At 38.3% G+C, this 21,218-nt stretch overlaps 2 protein-coding genes and 1 pseudogene across 2 annotated transcripts; 2 read left to right on the forward strand and 1 right to left on the reverse strand.

The window, feature by feature from the left end:
- Positions 1-8,042: 8,042 nt before the first annotated feature.
- On the forward strand, positions 8,043-12,943 carry LOC137245857 (uncharacterized; annotated as a pseudogene).
- A 3,153-nt stretch (positions 12,944-16,096) lies between these two features.
- Positions 16,097-17,142, forward strand: LOC137246277 (protein TEX261). The gene is made up of 4 exons (XM_067777386.1): positions 16,097-16,261; positions 16,324-16,625; positions 16,687-16,792; positions 16,853-17,142. Exons 1-4 carry the CDS (start codon positions 16,192-16,194, stop codon positions 16,966-16,968), a joined length of 594 nt encoding a protein of 197 aa, XP_067633487.1. The 5' UTR covers positions 16,097-16,191; the 3' UTR covers positions 16,969-17,142.
- Rpi (Ribose-5-phosphate isomerase) lies at positions 17,100-18,225 on the reverse strand. The gene has a single exon (XM_067777384.1). It carries the CDS (start codon positions 18,086-18,088, stop codon positions 17,255-17,257), a length of 834 nt encoding a protein of 277 aa, XP_067633485.1. The 5' UTR covers positions 18,089-18,225; the 3' UTR covers positions 17,100-17,254.
- Between the last annotated feature and the right edge of the window lie 2,993 nt (positions 18,226-21,218).

The raw sequence follows: 21,218 nt of genomic DNA on the forward strand, positions 1-21,218 counted from the left end.
ACTATAAAACAAACATAAAAAGCTTTTGGTTCGTTACCATACCCTCAATAGGGTGTGTACAAAATGTACAAAAAAAAATCTTAATTGTACCAAAAATATGTATATCATGAAAATTTAGAAAAATTTAATAATTTTTTTTTTTGATATATGCGTGTGTGCATGCGTGTACGCAACAAAAAAAAACGTAAAAACACAAAAAAAAATTAAAACTACAAAATTTATATATGCATATAAGGAGTAAATATATGTAAAATCCGAAACCACTTCTTGGGTGATTTTGTGCTGCTTCTTACTGGCCTTTGTGCCTTGTATTGGAGTCTTACGGGAAACTGGATATGCACGAAATTATTAGTTTTCGATTTTGATGATCGGCTACTACAGCAAAATGGTATATGTAGAAAAATTCAAATTTTGATCTCTGTGTCGAGTGTACACCACATAACAAAATAGGTGCTCCGAAAGATTGTTAAAACCAAAGATCGCTTTGGTTTTCTGGCATAATCACGAAGCCCACCATTAACGGTATTCTCCTACCTTAGCGCATTAAACAAAAATGTGTATGTAACCACGCATATGTATATAAACGGGACGTCTTCCCCAGTCTCCCTATTTTGTTGTTGTTCTCATCGGGTGCATCAAAATTAGATAACTGGACATACGTATATACATAAAAAAGATAATTTGGAACTAAAGACTTACGGCGAGTTGTGCCTAATCCCTCCACGCCAAAATTTCCGGGCACACTACAACACAATAAGATTTTATCACAAAACCGATTACTTCAAAAAAATATTTATTTTGGGACTTACACGTCGCCGCACTGTTCGTTTTACGCCACAACAATTCTCACTCCAGTCACTTTTCCTAAATCGCCACTAATCCTCTTTCCTATGACACACAGGATTTAGTTAAAATTTCAGGATTTCGTAAATTACAGTAACTAACTTCCTACGTGCGTATATATGTACGTACCGATATGTGCGCATATCAAAATTTTAACCCAATTATTCCCAACGTCCTATCTACAGTATACCTGTTTATTTAATTTAACTACCCACCAGAGCTTTTAATTTAGCTAATAAATAAATTACTAATAATTACAATAAATTTTCAGGAGATTAAAGATTCAAATAAGAAAAAATCTATCACACGCAGGACGATTTGAATCTACAGGCTACAGGCATACAACTTTTCTTGGATAAAAATTATTTTAACTTTTTACGCAAAAATTTCGCTTAAAACCGCGACAAAACTATAAACAAAATTTATGCACACAAAAATTTACCAATTACCCCCATCTAAGCAAAAGAAATTATTATAAAATAACTATTACCCCTACATTCACCTATATGTACTCATATATGTATCCACATATATACGCACATACTCCTACTTCTCTAAGCTACCTAACTCGGCTCACCTTTAATCCGCTGCCCTGGAACTCCGATCCTCGTCTCCTTGCCGGAACCTCCTTGTTCTCCGGAACCACAAAAATTTATTTTTTTAAATTAGTTATTTAAAAACAACGCACAACACAGGTTTCACAATTAAAAAAAAACTTTATAGCACAGTGGCGCGGAGGCAGTCGTATGCCAGAACTTTAACACTTCAAACTGTCTTAGTTTTAACCTGTGTCACCCCCTTTTATATCTTCTTTCTTCGCCCTACTCGCCTAACGTTAATCACTCTATTCCTTATCCGCTAATCGTTGGCGATTCCAGTGCAGCAATTTTTTTGTTGCTGCAATCTGTCTCTAACCATTCTTTATGCTACGTCCGGCAACTCTATCAAAAGCTCTATCTTTCGTTAAGTTCTGTTTGTTTTGTTGTCCGCCATCATTTTGACATTTGAGCACACAATCAAAACAAACCAAGTAAAAAAAACACAATACCACGATTTAAGCAAGGAACAGCTGCCCACTCTCATCTTGGGTAATATTCATGAATATCTCTAGCCACGGGATCGATTAAATGCATCGCAGACATGTCGTCATCGGCGTGGGGTGCTTTCCAAAAGAGATTTTTCAACAATTTCAAGTTTAAATTGCATATAAACAATGATCGACAGTGCACATTTTTTTGTCAAACGTTTTGTAATCTGGCAAGTGAAGTTACACTAATTTTTGATTTTCTTAATGTTTTTTTTTATATCAAAACAAATAAAACGTAATCTCTATAGGATTGCACGTTGTGATAATTTGCAGGGGCTCCATTTTTACACTAACAGTGTCAGCTTAGTCCCACCAGGCGATATAAGCGAAGATAATCTTATCGATATTGAACAATGTTTTGTGGAGCCATGGAAGATGTTTTTTAGATCGCAAAAAGTTTCCATGCCTGATCTTAGATTTGGGTGCAATCGAAGCTTTAACCTATTATGGCTTAGATGTTTTCAAAGCTCTAAACAAACCAGAAACATTGCAGCAACTGACATTGGCTTCAATAAAATTTGACCCTAGTATTACCCTATATTTACCATCGAAACTTCCTTATGGCAAAAGTGTAGATCACTACAGGTCTTATCAATTGATTATGATACTTTAAATGAGAATCTTTTGCACTCCATGGGAATATTCCCTTTGAGAAAGCTCCTAATCTGTATACGTGGGTTTGATCGGCAGCATCCCGGCATATCTGATACTTCATGGGCACACCCAAGAGCGGTCCACCTAATTTTTGCGGGGAAGAAACCGACCTGTCAGCCCAACGCGGGGAACACCCACCCCTGACACAGTCTCCTGCTTCACGAGTTACGCCGGGCAAAATTTGTCAACTATGTCCGATGGAAAATTTGCAAAATCAGTGAGTTTACGGGAAGTATAATTAGGTCATATCCATGTGAGAATTTTACTTTTTGGTTTCTTCTATTTGTTTTTACAGGTTCGCTGACAACGAGGCATACGTGCGTCTCCGGACGACTTGACCCTCACCGCCGGAGACACATCAACGTGTATGGTAAATTATTGCTTGAGGTCTTTTGCATGCCAAGCACCCAAACTACGCCCAGAAAGAGTTTCTAGCAGGTACATATTATTACCCAACGCTTTCGTTACCCTACACTTAGTAAATTTTTTGCAAAACTTCGCGTTGATATTATTTTTGAAATCGCTTAGCACAAAATTACGTTTGTAAATTTCCTGTCCGGGTACGAATCGCACTTCGCGGATCCTTTTGTTGTAACGTGTTGCATTCGTTTTATACGCGTTATTCTCCTTAATCCTTTCCCTCATAACTCTCATTCGGTCACTATTGCTCAGCAAAAGAGTTTCGCTATCATCCAAGGCGCTTAGTTTTCTGGCCAAAGCATAGTCAGCGCCACTGGTAAACATGTTCATCCCGAATAGGGCGAAGTAGGGCGATACACCTGTGGCAGAATGTACGGCGTTTCGCAATGCGCATTCGATTTCCGGCAAGTACAAATCCCAATCCCGGTGGTCGGTTCTTAAATACGAGCGGATGGCAGCCAAAACCGATTGATTTACCCTCTCCGCTGCATTTGACTGAGGAGAATAAAAGGCGGTTTTTAGGTGTTTAATGCGGTACGTTTGCATCATATGGGCAAATTGTTTTGACGTGAACTGCTTCCCATTGTCGGAATGTATTATTTCCGGTACGCCAAACTTCAAAAAAATTTCTTCTATTAGAAATTTCACGACATTGGTTGCAGTTGCTTCACGCATTGCTTTTAAAAAGGTAAATTTTGAAAAATGATCCACCACCACAAATATAACCGTATTCCCTTTCTTAGACCTGGGATACTTGCCTAAAAAATCTATATAAATTTTTTGAAAAGGTCTTTCAGTGATAACTTCTGATCCTATACCCGGTTTCAAGATGGCATTACTTGGCTTATTTTCCTTGCACACTTGGCAATCACGAACGAAGTTTCGGACTTGTACAACCATATTAGGCCAATAATACATACGCCGTAAACGATGCAATGTTTTCGTCATTCCCCCATGTGCAGCTGTCTCAGAACAATGCGCATTTTCAATTAACGTTGATGTCAATGCCGCCGGTACCCATAACTTCCATTCAGACTCTTCTAACTCGACATCCCTTGCCAACATTTTCTTATATACAAAACCATCCTCCACCTTTAAATCCGGCAATCGTTCCCCATTTGACTCGATTGTACCTATCAACCCTACGTATTCCTCAGATTCGAACTCTAGAGTATCTATGCCCGGTATTAAAGATTGTGTTATGTCGTCGATACAACGAGATAACGTATCGGCAACAATATTTTCGGACCCTTTTCGATGTTCGATTTGGAAATTGAATGCTTGAAGATGCAGTGACCATCTCGCTAGTCTCCCGCTTAAATCTTTAAGTGACATAAGCCATTTTAGACTTGCATGATCAGTCACTACGGTAAATGGCATAAGTTCAATATATGGACGAAATCTTTGCACTGCCATCACAGCCGCGAGACATTCCTTTTCGGTTGTGGTATATTTGCGTTGACAATCATTCAGTTTCTGAGAGAAGTACGCGATGGGGTTTTCCGCATTATCATCCGTCCTTTGATATAGCACCGCGCCAACACCATAGTCAGAAGCGTCACATTGGACCCAAAAACGCTTCGAAAAATCCGGGTGTTTTAATACAGGTGCGCTGGTAAGCGCTTTTTTAAATTATTAAAGGCTTCAATAGCTTGCGGTGTCATTTCAAACTTGCTTGATTTTTTAAGGTCTCTGTAAGTGGTGCAGCCACCATTGCAAAATCCTTTATGAATCGCCGGTACCACCCAGCTGTTCCCAGAAAACTCCTTACTTGTTTCATTGTTTTTGGTAAGGGGATATTTAGAATAGCCTTCACCTTTTCGGGATCCGTCTTTAACATCCCACCGCCTACAATATAACCCAAATATGGTAATTCCTTGAAGCAAAACATTGATTTTTTTAACCCGATCGGGTAACCCTGCTTCTTTTAAACACATAGCCACCTCTTCCAATATTTTCAGATGCGTATCGAAATCTGGAGCAATGATGAGCAAATCATCAAGATATATAAAAACGTTTGACTTTAACCTCTGCGGTATGACGCGGTCCATTAGTCGACACAACCGTTGTGCCGCATTGCATAAGCCGAATGGCATGACTGCAAATTGATACAAGGGACACCCCGGGACGGTGAAAGCCGTGTACGGTTTGCTGCTTTCTTCCAGCTCTATTTGCCAGAACGCGAATTTTAGATCCACGCTACTTATATAATGCGTATCATCGATGCGACTGATTATGCCTTCCATATTTTGTAAGGGATATGCGTCCTTGATGGTCAGAGCATTCAATTTCCGCGCATCTAAGCAAAATCTGTTTTTACCGGGTTTTCTAACTACCGTGGTTCTATTACTCCAGGGGCTTTCGCTTTCTTCGATAACTCCTAATTCTAACATTTTGTCTATTTCAGAATACACTATGGCTTGCATTGCCGGAGACAGCGGATAATGTCTATCTTTTACGGGCACGGCATCATCTACTAGCTTAATTGTTTGTTTCTCCAGTGGAGTACGACCTAACCCGTCTTGTTCAAATGTCTTAAAGCTATTTTTGACTTGCTCTAGTCTTTGCTGTTGCTCTGGCGTCAAATCGTGCAATAGGCGACGCTCGTGCTTATCTTCTTCTTTCACCATCTGCTGTTCTATCCTAGATAGGTCAATTTCCTCACAACCTACGACGCTTGGAGCCAGCTCAAATGCGCGCCAAAAATCTATTCCTAGATATATGTTTTGCTCCAGGTATGGACATAGATAAAAAGTTATAACAATTACTAAATTTTTGTATTTCACATGTATTTTGATTTTTCCTAACACCGTATGCGCTCCACCTCCGGCAGTAGTAACGGATGAAATAAATCGTTCTATTGGTAACCCTAATTCCTGTACTAACTCACGACCGCCTCGCCCCAAAATACTAACCGATGCCCCCGTGTCTAATAGTCCGCGTGTCTGAATCCCATTCAGCTCTATATCCGCGAATACCCGCGGGTCACTTCTATCTGCCCTTTTTACTGCTGCCACAACTTGTCGACGAAGCAGCTTTCGTCGTCGAAAACGCTCCCTTGCCTTTTGTATCCTAACCGATACCATACGACGACCTAGCAGCATACTGTCGGCAAAAATCCGTTCTCGGGCTTCGCGGTATCTCCTCATGCGTTCCTCAAAAGAAAGGGTAACTGGTCGGTGTAGAATAGTGTTTTTGTTAGCCTTTAATTGTGATTGGCTTCCAAAAATGATTTTTGGTTTTAATCCGGGCTGTTCGTTCTGACATCTTATATCCAAATCTAAAGTTGTGCTGGTTGATGCATCTGCTCTTGCGGGAACTGAGTGGAGCGCGACACCCCCGCTGTCATCGCGTTCCGATTGGCGTTTCCCGTCGGGTTACATACGGGACACTTGGGCGTGATGACCTCCGGCTTTCCACATTTAAAGCAGAAAATGCGCCTATGCAATGACATGCAGTCGGTGAAAAGATGGCCCTCGAGTCCGCAATTCCAGCATGTGTTTTTCCGGCTTGTCTGATCGCGCGATGGTGGATGCTTCGTTACGCGTTGATAGCGGACCTCTTCCACAGACACTTGACCCTCATCTCTGGGAGATTCCTGCTCATGTGTCGGTGTGGGCGTGATCTCATGCACCTGATAAGCACGAGGCGCGAATCCACTTTGCTGCACACGGTCTCGTCGAGGGAAACATCTTTCCACCTCCTTACATTCCATCCTAAGCTGCTCGACAGAGTATACCGCGATGGGATAAACCAATTTTGCCAACGATTCCCGCAAGTTTCCTTTCACTAGTCGAACCATTTCATATTCGGGTATGGGGTTCCTTAAACGAGATCGTAGTATGCCAATAGCATGGAAGTATTCATCAATGCTTTCCCCGGGTTTCTGCTTACGTTCATTTATCCCCCTCATCAGTTCGAAATCTGTCAACTGGGAGGCGAACTGCCTTTGTAGTGCAAACTGCAAGGTTGGCCAGTCTACATTTCGGTTCGTGCGAATGTACAACCAGTACCACTCGCGTGCTTCGCCACCCAGAAGACGATGAAAATCCCTTAAAATATCTCCCCATGAACAACCGTACTTCTCCTTTAAATATTCCAATCTAAACAAAAAATCTTCAATGGTCATGGAATCTCGGAATCCTTGGAAACTAATTCCCCACTTTTCTATATTAAGTTCAGGTCTCATACCCGAATTTCTACCTTGATTTTCAATTGGGACGCTTTCCGAGTACGAATTGTGCCCCGCTGGTTGTGCTGTTTGGATGTGGCGCTGATGTACTTGCGCCGTGAACGCCGGCACGTTACCCGCTGAAGGCCTCATAGGGTTACGGTTGTTCCTGTTGACATCTCTTATTACATTGCTATTGCCGTTGCGATTAACATTTTCACTGACAAATTCATTTTGGGGAATCGACCGCCGCGACTCCATGGATTTACTGCTGATATCGTGCCTCCTTCGCTTGTATGGAGTACGCGCTCTATTTCCTCTACCACCCGCTCCCATCTCGCCGTTTGAGCTTCGCAGACCATTCATTATTTCCTGCAAATTTGTTCTCATTTCACATAAAAGGGCCTCTTTCGCTTCACCCATCATTTCCTTGATCATAGGTGCTATTTCGTCTCGCATCTGATGGGTTCTAGGTCGCTGGGCTGTGGCCTGATTGGAAAAATTGTGGAACGGTGGAGGGCGCGGGAAGGATAACGAGGGTGGCCGTAAGAGCACGGACTGCGTTACCTGTGCACCTGTGTCCTGCTTGGGCAACGTCCCTGTTTTACTGCCTGCCGTAGGTGTCGCACTACTGGCACCATCTTTCTCAATGTTTTCCCCCGTTTTGTCCCCACTACTCTTTGTCCCTCCAAAACGCTCCGATAAATCAATGAACGAGGCATCCTGTTCGACCGATGCGTTCCCTTTTGGATCATTAGATGCCATGGCTGCAATCTTCTTTTTGGCTCTGGTGTTTAATGCAGGTGGTGTACTATTCATAAAAAAATTAGTTTCCGTGTATCACACAAAAAAATTAATCAAAACTCAATGTCTTTCGGCCCCCTTGTATTTTACTCAAAGACTCGTATACCATCTAAAATACCTAGTATGTATGCATATATGTTAAGCGCCAAATTATTTTCAAATAAAAAAAAATTTCAAATTAAAAAAAATTTCCCTTATTGTAATTTCCAATTTTTTTACACAAATCTTCAAATATGCTTGTGTAAAACAAATCCTTATTGTAACTTCAAACTCTACCAATGTGCTAATTTGCGGGAGTGCAGATGGCATGACTCCCGAAGAGGTTTTTCCAAACAGAGGGTTTGGAGCATAGTTTATCGTTCCTGTATGAGTTCGTGTGCGGACTGACTATTTAATAATAAAAAAAATATAAATGCGTATATCCAGAAAAAAGTTATGCTTCACAACCTTTGTATCCAAACGAATGTTGCGGCCACTAACTACTCTATGTAAATATGTATGTATGTATGTATGCGTGGAACATCAAAATTTAAACTTTCAATTTCGGTCTCCATACATAGAAACTAAACTGATTTACATTGTTAATCCAAAAAAGAAAACTGTAAAAAAAGTTATACCAAAAAAAAGAAATTTGAACATTATCTTTGCATTGTACTGTGGCGGTGCAGATAGGTCACCCTAATGTTCGGTAACTATGTCACCGTTTGGCTATTGTTTGGGGATTGATGTGCTACCACCTAACGCCTTAGTGCAATTAAACTACAAAAAAAAATTTTATAAGTAAGCCAACTAAGCCGCACGGCTAACAGCGGTCATCAAACCCTTTTTCGATGAACGATATGAATCAAAAAGGTTTAAATAAATTTTTAAAATAAAACGAAAAAGATGAAAATGTTTCATTGTTTTTTTTTTTTTTTTTTTTTTTGAAACAAGCTGTATGGGCGCCAATTTAAACCTTTTTATTTTTTTTTTTTGTTTTTGTTTGTTGCGCTGATGTTACTTTATAATTTTATGTACAATATACCTGCATATAACTATGCGAATATATGTACATTTCTTGTATTTTAGATTGGGCGCCATATAAATATGTCACGTACACGTATTGTTTGGCTCCTTGGGGTACCCGGACTAGCTCAGTATAAGAGGGGCAGTGGTCCTCAACCCTAACACCAAGGAGTCGTACGGACGCATATTTATTCCCTTCATCATCCATCCTATCAGCCTCACACACATCTCACCTCAGGAAGCCCGCCCTACCTTGGACCGCTCGTTTCATGCACCCTAACTTTAGCGGTCTCCCTCTAGTCATGCTCCGTCCCCTCCACTTACCTCTTCACCACGCCATCTTCACCTCCCGCCCAAAAAGTGCTTAACTCCGCATTTCAACTCTTAACAACAAACTCAAAATATATTGAAATCATAAAAAGAATTACAATGAATCATAATGAAAAAAATCTAGTCTTATTATTTAGGCTAAACAAAAAAAAAATGTTTCACTATGATGAAACGTCCTGCCAATCATTCAACACAATAAAAAAAAACGAGGACAAAAAAAATTTAATTTTAAGATTTTACTCGGTTAAGGGTAATGGATCCTACCTAATCGAGCTCTCTTAGTTGGTTTTACCCCTACCTATGTAGGTAAATATGTATGAGATTTTAAGAATTTCTCAAAAAAAAATGTTCGATATTAATGTTACTTATGGGCAGAATCGCTTACCATATATAGGACAACGATACAATACACCTAACCTGATCACAATAACTTTCTTAACAATTAATTTCAGCTTAACAAAAAACAAGAAAATTGGTCACTCTAATGTGACTGCTTTGCTCGCTTGCAAACACGCAGATAGCTACACTTTAATTGGCAAGTCCAACAACCCGCACACTATAAAACAAACATAAAAAGCTTTTGGTTCGTTACCATACCCTCAATAGGGTGTGTACAAAATGTACAAAAAAAAATCTTAATTGTACCAAAAATATGTATATCATGAAAATTTAGAAAAATTTAATAATTTTTTTTTTTGATATATGCGTGTGTGCATGCGTGTACGCAACAAAAAAAAACGTAAAAACACAAAAAAAAATTAAAACTACAAAATTTATATATGCATATAAGGAGTAAATATATGTAAAATCCGAAACCACTTCTTGGGTGATTTTGTGCTGCTTCTTACTGGCCTTTGTGCCTTGTATTGGAGTCTTACGGGAAACTGGATATGCACGAAATTATTAGTTTTCGATTTTGATGATCGGCTACTACAGCAAAATGGTATATGTAGAAAAATTCAAATTTTGATCTCTGTGTCGAGTGTACACCACATAACAAAATAGGTGCTCCGAAAGATTGTTAAAACCAAAGATCGCTTTGGTTTTCTGGCATAATCACGAAGCCCACCATTAACGGTATTCTCCTACCTTAGCGCATTAAACAAAAATGTGTATGTAACCACGCATATGTATATAAACGGGACGTCTTCCCCAGTCTCCCTATTTTGTTGTTGTTCTCATCGGGTGCATCAAAATTAGATAACTGGACATACGTATATACATAAAAAAGATAATTTGGAACTAAAGACTTACGGCGAGTTGTGCCTAATCCCTCCACGCCAAAATTTCCGGGCACACTACAACACAATAAGATTTTATCACAAAACCGATTACTTCAAAAAAATATTTATTTTGGGACTTACACGTCGCCGCACTGTTCGTTTTACGCCACCACAATTCTCACTCCAGTCACTTTTCCTAAATCGCCACTAATCCTCTTTCCTATGACACACAGGATTTAGTTAAAATTTCAGGATTTCGTAAATTACAGTAACTAACTTCCTACGTGCGTATATATGTACGTACCGATATGTGCGCATATCAAAATTTTAACCCAATTATTCCCAACGTCCTATCTACAGTATACCTGTTTATTTAATTTAACTACCCACCAGAGCTTTTAATTTAGCTAATAAATAAATTACTAATAATTACAATAAATTTTCAGGAGATTAAAGATTCAAATAAGAAAAAATCTATCACACGCAGGACGATTTGAATCTACAGGCTACAGGCATACAACTTTTCTTGGATAAAAATTATTTTAACTTTTTACGCAAAAATTTCGCTTAAAACCGCGACAAAACTATAAACAAAATTTATGCACACAAAAATTTACCAATTACCCCCATCTAAGCAAAAGAAATTATTATAAAATAACTATTACCCCTACATTCACCTATATGTACTCATATATGTATCCACATATATACGCACATACTCCTACTTCTCTAAGCTACCTAACTCGGCTCACCTTTAATCCGCTGCCCTGGAACTCCGATCCTCGTCTCCTTGCCGGAACCTCCTTGTTCTCCGGAACCACAAAAATTTATTTTTTTAAATTAGTTATTTAAAAACAACGCACAACACAGGTTTCACAATTAAAAAAAAACTTTATAGCACAGTGGCGCGGAGGCAGTCGTATGCCAGAACTTTAACACTTCAAACTGTCTTAGTTTTAACCTGTGTCACCCCCTTTTATATCTTCTTTCTTCGCCCTACTCGCCTAACGTTAATCACTCTATTCCTTATCCGCTAATCGTTGGCGATTCCAGTGCAGCAATTTTTTTGTTGCTGCAATCTGTCTCTAACCATTCTTTATGCTACGTCCGGCAACTCTATCAAAAGCTCTATCTTTCGTTAAGTTCTGTTTGTTTTGTTGTCCGCCATCATTTTGACATTTGAGCACACAATCAAAACAAACCAAGTAAAAAAAACACAATACCACGATTTAAGCAAGGAACAGCTGCCCACTCTCATCTTGGGTAATATTCATGAATATCTCGAGCCACGGGATCGATTAAATGCATCGCAGACATGTCGTCATTGGCGTGGGGTGCTTTCCAAAAGAGGTTTTTCAACAATTTCAAGTTTAAATTGCATATAAACAATGATCGACAGTGCACATTTTTTTGTCAAACGTTTTGTAATCTGGCAAGTGAAGTTACACTAATTTTTGATTTTCTTAATGTTTTTTTTTTATATCAAAACAAATAAAACGTAATCTCTATAGGATTGCACGTTGTGATAATTTGCAGGGGCTCCATTTTTACACTAACAGTGTCAGCTTAGTCCCACCAGGCGATATAAGCGAAGATAATCTTATCGATATTGAACAATGTTTTGTGGAGCCATGGAAGATGTTTTTTAGATCGCAAAAAGTTTCCATGCCTGATCTTAGATTTGGGTGCAATCGAAGCTTTAACCTATTATGGCTTAGAAGTTTTCAAAGCTCTAAACAAACCAGAAACATTGCAGCAACTGACATTGGCTTCAATAAAATTTGACCCTAGTATTACCCTATATTTACCATCGAAACTTCCTTATGGCAAAAGTGTAGATCACTACAGGTCTTATCAATTGATTATGATACTTTAAATGAGAATCTTTTGCACTCCATGGGAATATTCCCTTTGAGAAAGCTCCTAATCTGTATACGTGGGTTTGATCGGCAGCATCCCGGCATATCTGATACTTCATGGGCACACCCAAGAGCGGTCCACCTAATTTTTGCGGGGAAGAAACCGACCTGTCAGCCCAACGCGGGGAACACCCACCCCTGACAGTATATACGCAAACAATATGCAAACATGACATGAGCACAAGATATTCAAAATGTAGATAATTGATGTTATTTTAAAATTTGCAGCGCGTGCATATTAAATCCTCCAATGGAAAGTTGTTTGATGATCTCAAAAGTGAGCGGCATACAAATCAAATGCATATCTTTCTATAAAAGAACACAAAAAATTCAAAGATACATACTTTAACTGAAAAACCCTTATATGACATAAAATAACCTTAACCATCAAACCTATAATGAATATATATTAATTATATATAAGTATATATATTACTTTTATTTTTTTTAATAATGTTTTTTTTTTAATAATTATCTGAGAATTTGGTTGAAGAACGCCCTATCTGAACTCAATACATTTTGACATTGGCTGAGGTGTTTTAGAAACTCATGCTAAAATATACGGAATAATTCTTTAACCGAATTCCGAAAGGATTCACATGGCTATGGATACAATTTTTCACCTTCTTTTCTTAATCTTCCAATACTTGCGCATTGGTCTCTGAGACCGACGGAACACATATTCGTAATCATTTTTAAGCACGAAGATCTGGAGAAGCCGAGCTCTATGCTAGCTGTCGGATTGGTGACTTACTTCGTTTTAGCGCACACTGTGCGTTCGTGTGAAGCGTACGTGTTGTAGCATTTGGAGCCAATCGGTCCGTGAGACTGACGCGAGTATGCCCTTATTGTTATGGTGAGGCTCAAAACTGAGCCAAACATAGATAAATATATACTTTGATATGTATTTTAATATTATTAAAAGGTTTATTTCTTTTTAAGATGAATTTCAAATTTTATTTTTGTTTTCCTATTACTAAAGAAAAATATCTCAAATTTGAAGACTGATTTCTGTTAGACTGAAAGTCTGTAAAATAATTAATAAATGAAGTACTATGCGCACCATTTTGTTTCATTATGCCCTAAATTTTAAAATAATTAAATATTAAAAAAAAAAAGTATGTAAGTATGTATTGTAGGGGGTGTCAACTATCGGTCTGTGCGACCGGGCGCGAGTACAGATGTTACAATAATTGGCGCGAGTATAGGAAGGTTAAAGCAGCACCTGGGATAGGGCGATATTCCATTTTGCAGTCGATGTGTTATACTTCTATATGGCTACTACACGCTGGGAACTCAAACATAACAAATTATCTTCATTTCATACGTAACTCCTAATCGTTGATTAAATAACTAAATTTCCATTATAAATGTTTCCCTTGGATAATCGGTAGTTATGAACAAATTTTAGAGATGCCGATTTCTTTTTTCATATACAGAGTACTACCTCAAAAGTAATATTTCTAATTGGAAGCATGACATAAAAGAGAAACGTGCAAATTTGTCAGGTAAAGCGGGAGTATAGCTGCAGTCATTGGTGCCGTTTGTCGTATCGCTGTAATCGTATCCCTATCGTAATCAGCTGTTTATCGTTACGACGGTAAACCAAAATCTAATTGGTTGGCTTTTTGTAGATTTTATTCATTGTTTTGGATACGTTATGACTTAGGGACTTATTTTTTGTGGAATATGTTTGTAATTTGGTGGTGGTGGAATATGTTTGTTTAGGTTAAGGCACCATTAATCGATCACATTGGAGATGGTTATGGGCATGGGTATGGTTACGACTATGGCGTTAGGGTTAAGGAAGTTTAGTTGGCCCCTTAAAAGCGACCGAAGTGGCAGGGTTAAACTCTAGTCAACTTTAACTGGAGTTTAAACCCGCACTGAAAAACCCGGCCTAAGCCATGCAGTAAGCTCATGTATCAACTATATGGTTTGCTTTTTTCTACAGCAACAACACACCTGTGTTCAGATTGTCAAAATGTGGGTGTTAATAGCCGAGTTTTATTTAGAGGTGTATTTAAAGTTTGATGCTTAGCAGTCCATATAAAGTTTAAGCGTAAACGTCTGTAGATGTAAAAAAAAAACATAGCAAATGTTAGGCGAGTGGACTGGTGCAAAAACACAAAACTGTGTGTTCACTGTTATTACAACAACAACAAGCTTGTGTGTTGTGGAAATATATTTCGGTAGTTCTATACGACAGCATGCCACTGCTAATACGCGCTCAAAAATATTAAGGTGTCAAAAGACGCGTATTGATCTCGACAACAATAATCCGAAAGTGGAAAAGAAATATTTTCGGTATGTCAAGAGATATTTGAACAGAAATTGATAATTTTCATGTAGTTGTTGTAGTACCCACAAAAAAAATTGTGAATATAGGTGTTTTGCGCGGATGTAGTTTTGGTCTCCAAACCGGTGTTGGACCCAACGCAGGGTAATTTTTTATAAGCGCGGCCGAAGGCTGCCAATGCAGAGAACGAGCTTAAATATTTCTTTTCCGCCTTCGGATTATTGTTGTCGAGATCAATACGCGTCTTTTGACACCTCAATATTTTTGAGCGCGTATTAGCAGTGGCATGCTGTCTTATAGAATAACCAAAAGACGCGAGATCAAAAGACGCATATTAATCTCAACAACAATAATCCGAAACCGAAGATATTTCATGTATGTTGAAGTAGGCGATTTTCATGTGGTTGTTGTAATTTTTACCCACAAAAAAAATTGTGAACGCAGAAGGACATCACCGTGGCGGTAGCCACGTTTGTACCACACACCCGTACTTGGCATGGCGTAGCCCAGGGTTATTTTTTATAAGCGCGGCCGAAGGCCACCAACGCAGAAAAGTGTTCTGCGCAAAAATACTATGGATTTCACCCCCGGTTTCGGAGGGACCCGCGTTTCTTCTTTCGGGTTTTCGTTAATATCTTTTGAACGAGTTAAAATTTTTCTTTTCCGGTTTCGGATTATTAATACTGATGTTGTTGTTGTTGTTGTAGCGATTAGTTACTCCCCGAAGGCTTTGGGGAGTGTTATCGATGTGATGGTCCTTTGTCGGATACAGATCCGATACGCTCCGGTAACACAGTACCATTAAGGTACTGGCCCGACCATCTCGGGAACGATTTATATGGCCACATTAAACCTTCAGGCCATCCCTCCCTCCCCACCCCCAAGTTCCATGAGGAGCTTGGGGTCGCCAGAGCCTCGTCTGTTAGTGAAACGGGATTCGCCGCTCGAAGGTGAGGTTGACAATTGGGTTGGAGAAGCTATATATTGCGCTACACAACCCCTTGAATCCCTTAATTAATTCCTTAATTAATACTGATGTCATTACGCGTCGTTTCACACCTCTCGATATTTTTGAATGAGAAAAATAAAATCTATTGGCGCGTAATCATAGTCAAAATAAAATAGATTTTAAATTTAGTTGCAGCTTTTTGACATAATTTTCTGTGAGCTTTCTGTCAAAAAAGCTGAAACTAAATTTAAAACCTATTTTATTTTGACTTTGATTATGCGCGCCATTTTCTTTAGGCTCGTTTTGGTCTGGTAGTACGATTTTAATTGGCTCTACTTTTTGGTAAAGCCATTCCCAGCTGATTTCTGATCCTAAAATTTGACGTTTTATTTTAATGTTTTCTTTGGGGTAAACAAATGAAAATTTGTCGTTTGGGAAGCAGTAGCGCAGCAATAAATTAAACACATATAAACAATAGTGCAACAACATGTCCTTTCTCTACATACTAAGTTGGGTATCGACAGTGATACACATAGTTTTCATTACGATATCAATTGGTAAGCACAAGATGAATAGTCCAACAACTTTCATTCCGCTTAATTTGTTGTCTCTTTAACAGCGGCGGGCCTCTACTACATTGCTGAGCTGGTGGAGGAGTACACCCAAACAGCACGAAAACTTATTACACTCATGATTAGTACCACCGTATTTGTTTATATAATGTTTATGTTCTTTGATGATCTGCCGTGGAGTATGATTTTGTGTGGTTTTGCTGCGCAAATATTTCATGGAATAATTATGACCAACTTTCCATTTATACGGTTCTTGTCTGTGCCATTCATTGGTGCAGCGATCTTTCTGATTATAAATCATATATTAGCGTTTCAGTTTTTCACAAGCATTTACTATCCATTTGTACAGGTATACATGGAATAGCTTTTAAATTTTAAAACTTACATAGATGTAATTTTTGTTGTTTAAGGTTCTTGCATATTTTACGATATGCCTCTGGATGGTGCCCTTCGCACTTTTCGTGTCACTCAGCGCAAATGACAATGTTTTGCCGACGACCATTAACGACAGCATGGGTACGTTAATTTTAATATCGAGTAATTTTTTCATGTTCTAACGAGTTTGGATGTTTGTAGGAAGCCAAGATGTTGTGACAAATTACTTTACCCGTGGAAAAAAGCAAGGCTTGCTCTCGCTTTTTAACTATGCAAAAGATAGTTTATTGCCCACCCGAAGTAAGAAAAGCTTTTAAAGCTATCTTTCTACTTATTATTTCAATTGTAAAATACAATTTACGTATGTACATATGTGCGAAGCAAGAATTTATGAACAAAATGGACTGTTACCGCTGAGCAATTTTTTTGATTAGGAATAAAGGCGGTTAATTGATTATTATATTTGTAAAGCAAATACAAAAGAAAAACGAAACTTACACAACTTTGTTATCACTATCTAATACTAATAACTAAGAACTAATAATGCGTTATAAATCCGTAGCCTCTGAGTGCTGAGATTACATATTGTATCTTCGTATTATGCTACTTTTCCTGAGTTTTAACGCTGCCATCAGCCATGCCGAAATATGCTTTGGTCGCCATATTCACAAATAAACCAGTTTCAACAACGCCAGGTATTTGCAGTAGATCAATATTCACCTTTGTCCAATCACACTCGTACTTCTGTGGAAAATGCCAGTCCAATATAAAATTACCATTATCTGTTACACATGGTCCAGCTTTTGCTATAGCCATACGCAATTTCAATTCGCCACCATATTTAGCTGCAATGCGTTCTCGAATCGGTACATATGCCATTGGCACCACTTCGATGGGTATTCCTTTTTTATATTGTTGACCTAAATTTTCTGAGTTTTTTGTGTAATCTGCTATTATTACCAGATTTTCGGCACACGATGCAACGATTTTTTCCTGCAGCAAACAACCACCACCACCTTTAATCAACACCATGTTACGATCAACTTCATCAGCGCCATCAATAGCAACGTATAATTTTGGATTTCGATCAAGGTCACCGAGCGTCAGTTTATGCTCTACAACTAATTGACGCGCTTGAAAACTAGTTGGTACACAGATCACATTTAAACCTTCCTTGCGTACGCGCTCGGCTAGACGTTCCACAGCAAACACCACTGTTGATCCGCTACCAATTCCTACGGCAGTGTTTGTTTTCACCCATTCATCGACAGCACGTTGGGCAGCAATGCGTTTAGCTTCATTTAGAGACATGGTCGTTTTTTTAATGCTTGTAGGTTTTGCTTTAGAGAAGTGTACATATGTTTTCCTTGAAAAATGGTTAATATTCCAGTGGCAGTCGATGTTGTCAAGTAACCGTAAAAATGGCGTCCTTGTCATGTGTTGGCGTTGAGTTCAATGAAACTGTGTTTGCTTTTTCACGGGTTAATCGAGATTCTGGATTTACTTTTGTTGTGTGGTCATAAAAGGTCACAAACCGGTTGCAGTTTTCTAATTAAATTTTGACGTTTCATTTGTTTACAGCTGAGCTTCGTTTGCACATGTTTTCGCAAAGGCATTATGACCATTGTGAATTTGCAAAGGGCGCTTTCAGAGAACACAATTTTGGTTGATACGTTGCAAAAATGTTTCCGTCAGTAAAGCGATAAAAATTTTAATCTCTGAACGGCGAGTTCAGCCAACTACCAAATGAAATAACTCCGTAAGTTTTAAGGAAAAGGACTTGTTAAATTATTTTTAGCACTACACCAATATTTGGTTAAGAGGAAAAATTTTATTCATAAACATAGCCCGATCCGTGATCGAATTCAAATTTTTGAAGCGCTATATTACTGTAATGGTGATTGAGATTATACGTCGAATGGTGGCCTACAAGTACTTATAAGGTACATAGGTATGTATCAACATTTTCACGAAAAGCTCGACAGATTCATATTATAATTTGTGTGAAATTGGTGTTTTCATCAGTAATCGTATAAGACGGTACGGGCTCTGTATTTAATAAGTAAAGGTGTCTAAGTTCGGGTGTAACCGAACATTATATACTCAGCTTGAGCTTCAATTGTACATTGCATTTCAGATAAATTACTTTTCTATATAACACGTGGCACCGTCCGTTTAAAAAAAATGTCTCCCCATTTCCTCATACAATAAAACTTGATAAGTGAAATGTCATTGATTTAAAACTATTTTTTGCTAAGTTATAACTTATTATTCTAGTCTACGAGCCCTTTTAAACTTGTTTTATATCTAAGTTGCAGTGGTCTTCAATCGATCCCGTGCACTTTTACTAGAAATATTTTCTGCTATAAGGAAAATATGTGTACACAATTTCATTACGATATGTTAATTTTTCTTCGAGTAATGGCTCCCGAAACATAGAAAATTGCTTAGTCATAAAAGGGCCGGTGCCACTCCCAATTTCAAATATTTTAGTGTTTTCCAATTTAATGTTAAAATTCAATTTAGAAAGTAAAATTCTATTGACACAAAGCTTTTTTCGCTAAGATATAGCTTACTTTTTTCGTCTACGACCCTTTTAAAAATCTTTTATATAAAAGTGGGCGTTTTTTTAACCCTCATTGTACTGACGGGTCCAGCCAGACCTTTTTGAACTTTAATTCACTATTTCTATGCCAGGAGATGAGTTTATGTTTTAACGCTTCTTGATATCCTTCGTTATGTATTTTAACATAGTTTTGTTCATACATATATATATATATATAAACATTTGTAAATAGCTATTAAATTAAATTTTTCAGTGACAAAGTCATATTGACTACTGATGGGTCTGGCCAAACCCATAAGTAAGTAGCGTAGTGTTTAAATACGTTCGTGTGCAACGGACAACTTTATTTTCAGTTTGTGCGTGGCTCGCTTTGCTGTTTTGAATTTGAAGTCCCGTTATCCAATATATTTTTGTTTTCTCTCGTTGCACATGTCATTTGGAATAATAAACTCGTGTTCGCGTTCAAGTAAAGAATTATCGGTGTTATCAGTGAAAACGTGTATTTATTTAGTAAAAATGAGTAAACTATGTGCCACATAGTGATCCCAATTTTTATGAATTGGTTGCAAATTCTTTGGCCGAGGAAATTGAAAACGATAATGATAATGACGGTAATGATTATGCCTCAGAAGTGGAAAATGAGTCGGAATTTGAAGCTTCAGGTACTGAAGCTGAGCATGAAATTCAAGTCGCTGAAGAATATAGCAGCTCATATAGCGACGATGAATTGAATACTGACAAGTAACGACTTTTTTGGTAAGTATAGGACCGTTTGGAGTAAGAAAGCGCCGCAAAGTGGTCGTATTCGCTCCCATAATGTACTACGTTCTTCCGGTGGATAGACTGTCAAATCGACTTCACATATTGAAGTACTTGATGAGTTTTTTACACCAAACATATCATACATTATAATAAGTGAAACAAGCAAATACGGTATGCAAAACACAAATGAATGGAACTTGAAAAATTCTACCAAATTGAAAGAATGGCAAAGTCGTACAGAACCAGAGCTGAGAGGTTTTCTTGGCATACTTATTGCAGCAGCAGTCAGCAATAGGAATAACCAGGCGGAGTCGGTTTTATGGAAAACGAATCAATTGCCGATTTTCAAAGCAACAATGTCTTACCATCGTTTTTTGACAATATCCCGTTATATACGATTCGATGACGGGCGCACTAGATCCTTTCGCTCAGAAAATGATAAAGCTGCACCTATACGAGATATGTGGAACTTTCAAAGGAATTTTCGTCCGTATAGTGACATAACTGTTGACGAGCAACTCTTTCCTTTTCGAGGAAGAACAAAATTTACTCAATACATACCTTCAAAACCGGCTAAGTACGGTATAAAAGTATGGTGGGCATGTGACGCAAAAACTCATTATCCTTTGATTGGAAATATTTATACTGAAAAAGTAGCCAATGAGGAAAGAGCAAAAAACCAAGGGGAAAATGAGCTAATACGTTTGGTTTCAAAATATGAAATATCAGGGCGCACAGTGGTTGCCGATAACTTATTTTCTAGTTTCAATTTATGTAAGCGTCTAATGAGCTTGGGGTTGCCCTACGTTGGAAACAATAAAGCATGCATCCCACCTGAAATGAAAAAACAGAAGAATAGGGCAGTTCTTTCCTCTGAGTTTGGATTCCACAAAGACAACATTGCCATTTGTTCATACGTTCCTAAGAAAAATAGAGCAGTGATATTGCTATAAACGGTGCATTACGATAAGGAAGTTGAAGGAGCCAAGCAAAAACAAGCAGCGATAATGTATTATAACAAAAATAAAGTGGGTGTTGTTTAGGCCGGGTCAATTTGTGGGGAGGCAAAAAAATCGCCCATTGCTCTGTGAAAATCATATTCCAGGGATCAAAATATGAAACTTTACCAAAGGAACCATACCTCTAAAACGAATTCTGATGTCCCCCCCTTTGGGTGGTAGGGGCAAATTTTGAAAAATCCCACTTTGAAATGCCTATGTTTTTTCTTTTTGGAGTTTA

Source organism: Eurosta solidaginis, chromosome 3, assembly GCF_040869045.1.
Source record: "Eurosta solidaginis isolate ZX-2024a chromosome 3, ASM4086904v1, whole genome shotgun sequence".
NCBI classification, from domain to species: Eukaryota; Metazoa; Arthropoda; class Insecta; order Diptera; family Tephritidae; genus Eurosta; species Eurosta solidaginis.

Excerpts from the sequence above, each read along its gene's own strand:
- Rpi (XM_067777384.1), bottom strand. The coding sequence starts at position 18,088 with ATGACAAGGACGCCATTTTTACGGTTACTTGACAACATCGACTGCCAC.
- LOC137246277 (XM_067777386.1), top strand. The coding sequence starts at position 16,192 with ATGTCCTTTCTCTACATACTAAGTTGGGTATCGACAGTGATACACATA. Across the intron at positions 16,262-16,323 it reads TTTCATTACGATATCAATTG|CGGCGGGCCTCTACTACATT; the intron begins GTAAGCACAAGA and ends TCTCTTTAACAG. Across the intron at positions 16,793-16,852 it reads GACCATTAACGACAGCATGG|GAAGCCAAGATGTTGTGACA; the intron begins GTACGTTAATTT and ends GGATGTTTGTAG.